Here is a 3,219-nt window from a genome sequence, read left to right on the forward strand (position 1 = left end):
CACCGGGGACAGTTCACGGACATAAATGTGGGCTGGTCCGGCAAAGCACACGACGCACGGGTGTACCGGAACTCCTCCGTGTGCCAGCGGCTGCAGGACGGGACCTTCTTCCCCGACCGCCACATCAGGGTCGGGGACGTGGACATGCCCGTCTGCCTGGTGGGGGATGCCGCCTACCCACTGCAGCCGTGGCTCATGAAGCCCTACACGGGGCACCTCAATCCCTCCCGCCAGGCCTTCAATAACAGGCTGAGCAGGGCCCGCATCGTGGTGGAGGGGGCCTTCGGGCGACTGAAAGCCCGCTTTCGATGCCTCCTCACCCGTCTGGACCTGGCCGAGCACAACATCCCTCCCGTGGTGGCGGCATGTTGTGTGCTCCACAATTTGTGTGAGCGGAAGGGGGAGGCTTTCTTGCCAGCCTGGATGGCTGAGGCTGACCGCATGGCTGGACACTACGGTCAGCCCCGCACCGCCGCCGTCCGGGAAGCCCAGCGGGGGGCCATCCGGATCCGGGAAGCCCTGCGGGAGAGCTTCCAGGTGGAGGAGGAGGAGGACTGACCTCTCCCTGCATGCCCCACCGGGGCCTTCTTCCACCCTACCCTCCCCTTTCCCTTTCCCCTCCCTACCTACTGTCAAATAAAGACACCTGTTTTTCCAACAAAAACGTCTGTTTATTTCAGAGAACTGGGGTGGGGGAGGGAGGAATGAAGGTGGGAGAAGGGAGGGGGAAACCGGGGACGAGGGAGCTGGAAGGGGAGGGGAGGGAAGGGAGGAAGGGAAAGGAAAGCTCAGGGGTGGGAGTCCGGCTGCCTCTCCCGTCTCGCCACACTGCGGGTCCGGGGGCGTCGGTGGGGAATGGTTGTGGAGGGGGGGGCAGAGAGGACAGGGGGTGTGGAGGAAGCAGGAGCGGAAGCAGGAGCGGAAGCAGGAGGAGCAGGGGGAGCAGGGGGAGCAAGAGGGGGAGAAAGAGGGGGAGCAGGGGGAGCAAGAGGGGGAGAAAGAGGGGGAGGAGGAAATGGAAAGCGGTCCAGCAGGCTCTGGAGGTGGCCTCGCAGGGCACGGCCCTGCTCCTCCAGGGCCTCCAGACTCCTCTGGCGCAGCCTGAGGTCCTCCTGGACCCAGTGGTCCTGGAGACGGAGCTGTCGGTCCAGGAACCGGAGATGCCGCCTCTGGTAGTCCTCCTGGTTCCTGGCTGTCCTGCTTGCCCGGGCGCGGGCGGCTGCTGCAGGCGGTGTGGTGCGCCCTGCAGGCCCCGGTGCTGCAGCTGTGGTGCAAGAAGACCAGCGGTCAATGACCCCAGGGGCCCAGGTGTGTGAAACCCAGCTCCCCTCTGCAAGGCCAGGGCCCCTGCAGGATCCCCAGCTGCTGCTCCGTGGTGGGCAAGGCCCAGGCGCACGGTCCCGGGGCTCCCTCTCGCCCCAGCCCCCCGTACACATAAGGGGAACACGAGGGTACTCACAGGTGGACGCCTCCCCGGCCTCTGATGATGCAGGCGAGCGGCTCTGTGGGGTGCCTCGGGGGTCCCGGGTCCTGGGCAGGCTGGCGGCAGGCTCCTGGCTCTCAGAGCCCTCCTCCTCCTCCTCCGTCTCCAGGAGCGGTCCCTCTGCCCCGGGGTCAATCACGTCCCGGGGGGCAGGGACGGCATGAGGCCCCAGGATGCGGTCCAGGGCATGGAAGTGGGGGCAGGCCTCCGGGTCAGCCCCTGGCAGGCAGGCCCGGGAGTAGGACTGCCGCAAGTCCTTAATTTTGCAGCGCACCTGCTCCCGGCTGCGCTGGTGGCCCCTGGCGGCCAGACTGGCAGCCATGCGTCCATAGACGGCCGCGTTCCTGTGGCTAGTGTGGAGATCGTGGACATTGGAGGCTTCCCCCAAAACCTCGATGAGGTCCACGATCTCCGCACTTGACCAGGCGGGCGCCCGCCTTTTGCGCCCCAGGGCAGGCTCCCGGGAGCCGCCAGGCTGGTCGTGGGGAGCAGTGGAGGGCTGGGAACCCTCGGATGGCTGGCTCATGGTGTGGCAGGTGCAGGCTGTGCAGGCACGGGTGCTTGCAGCCTTGCAACTGGCACAAAGTGAGTAGCCAGCCCGTGGCCCTTTAAGGGCTCCGGGGCCGGGAGGGTGCCAATAGAGTTTCCCTGGTGTTGGCCAGAGTGGCCACCAGGGAAACCTGGGAAGCCTTAGCCTCCCACTAGTTCGAACTAAAGGGCTACACAGCCCTTAGTTCGAACTAGCTAGTTCGAACTAGGCGTTAGTCCTCGTAAAATGAGGTTTACCTAGTTCGAACTAAGCGCTCCGCTAGTTCGAATTAAGTTCGAACTAACGGAGCGCTAGTGTAGCGCCTAGGAAAGTTAGTTCGAACTAACTTTCTAGTGTAGACATACCCTCAGGGCTTTGTTACCAGGCTACATCCTGTACTATAAAGGATGGGCCTGAAGCATGGGCCTGGTGTAAGGCCTGAGGCCTGAACCAAAGTAAGCAAGAGTTAGCTGAAGAGAAACAGGCAGGTCGTGTCAAAAGCAGACGGTTGCCTGAAAGTCTTGGGACTTAACCCTAACTGTCTTGCCTGGAAAGGTTGAAACCATAGACAAAAGATCCTAGAAAGTCTCCAGGAATGCTAGAGAAGCAGGAAGCGAGTTGACAGGAGGCCAGGAAAGAAAATGGAAACAGAATTTGGGGTTTTGAATTGGAAGCAGTGATGTGCCTGTTGTGTGATCATGCCTGGAAGATGTGAATTAAGCCAGGAACCTGGGCAAGCAGAATCCAGCGACTTTCTTGGCTAGGGAAAGACTAAATCTTGGAACAAGAGAGATGTGAGTAGAACAGGGAATTTTTAGTCAGATGCTACTAGGTTATTTTCTTTATTTTTTTAGTTTGTTGGACTTCTTTTTGCTAAGCACATGTAACTATCCCCCTTTACCCTGGAACTCTTCAAACTGAATCCCAGGGAAGCGATTTTCTGTGTTTTAATCTTTCTTTTTTCAGTTTCTTTGTAACACCTAGCAACCAAGTAGATACGCTGGAGGGCAGTAGATATGCTGGAGGGCAGGGATAGGGTCCAGAGTGACCTAGACAGATTAGAGGATTGGGCCAAAAGAAATCTGATGAGGTTCAACAAGGACAAGTGCAGAGTCCTGCACTTGGGATGGAAGAATCCCGAGCATAGTTCAGGCTGGGGACCGACTGGCTAAGTAGCAGTTCAGCAGAAAAGGACCTGGGGGTTACA

At 59.9% G+C, this 3,219-nt stretch overlaps 1 protein-coding gene across 1 annotated transcript; it reads right to left on the bottom strand.

The window, feature by feature from the left end:
- Positions 1–613: 613 nt before the first annotated feature.
- LOC149523260 (uncharacterized) lies at positions 614–1,805 on the bottom strand. The gene is made up of 2 exons (XM_089770424.1): positions 1,460–1,805; positions 614–1,264 (listed from the first exon to the last, which is right to left on the bottom strand). The coding sequence occupies exons 1-2, from the start codon at positions 1,803–1,805 to the stop codon at positions 789–791; spliced, it is 822 nt and encodes a 273-aa protein (XP_089626550.1). The 3' UTR covers positions 614–788.
- Positions 1,806–3,219: the final 1,414 nt, after the last annotated feature.

Source organism: Pelodiscus sinensis, chromosome 18, assembly GCF_052426305.1.
Source record: "Pelodiscus sinensis isolate ZL-2025 chromosome 18, ASM5242630v1, whole genome shotgun sequence".
NCBI classification, from domain to species: Eukaryota; Metazoa; Chordata; order Testudines; family Trionychidae; genus Pelodiscus; species Pelodiscus sinensis.

Excerpts from the sequence above, each read along its gene's own strand:
- LOC149523260 (XM_089770424.1), bottom strand. The coding sequence starts at position 1,805 with ATGGCTGCCAGTCTGGCCGCCAGGGGCCACCAGCGCAGCCGGGAGCAG. Across the intron at positions 1,265-1,459 it reads GGCCGGGGAGGCGTCCACCT|CTGCAGCACCGGGGCCTGCA; the intron begins GTGAGTACCCTC and ends CTTGCACCACAG.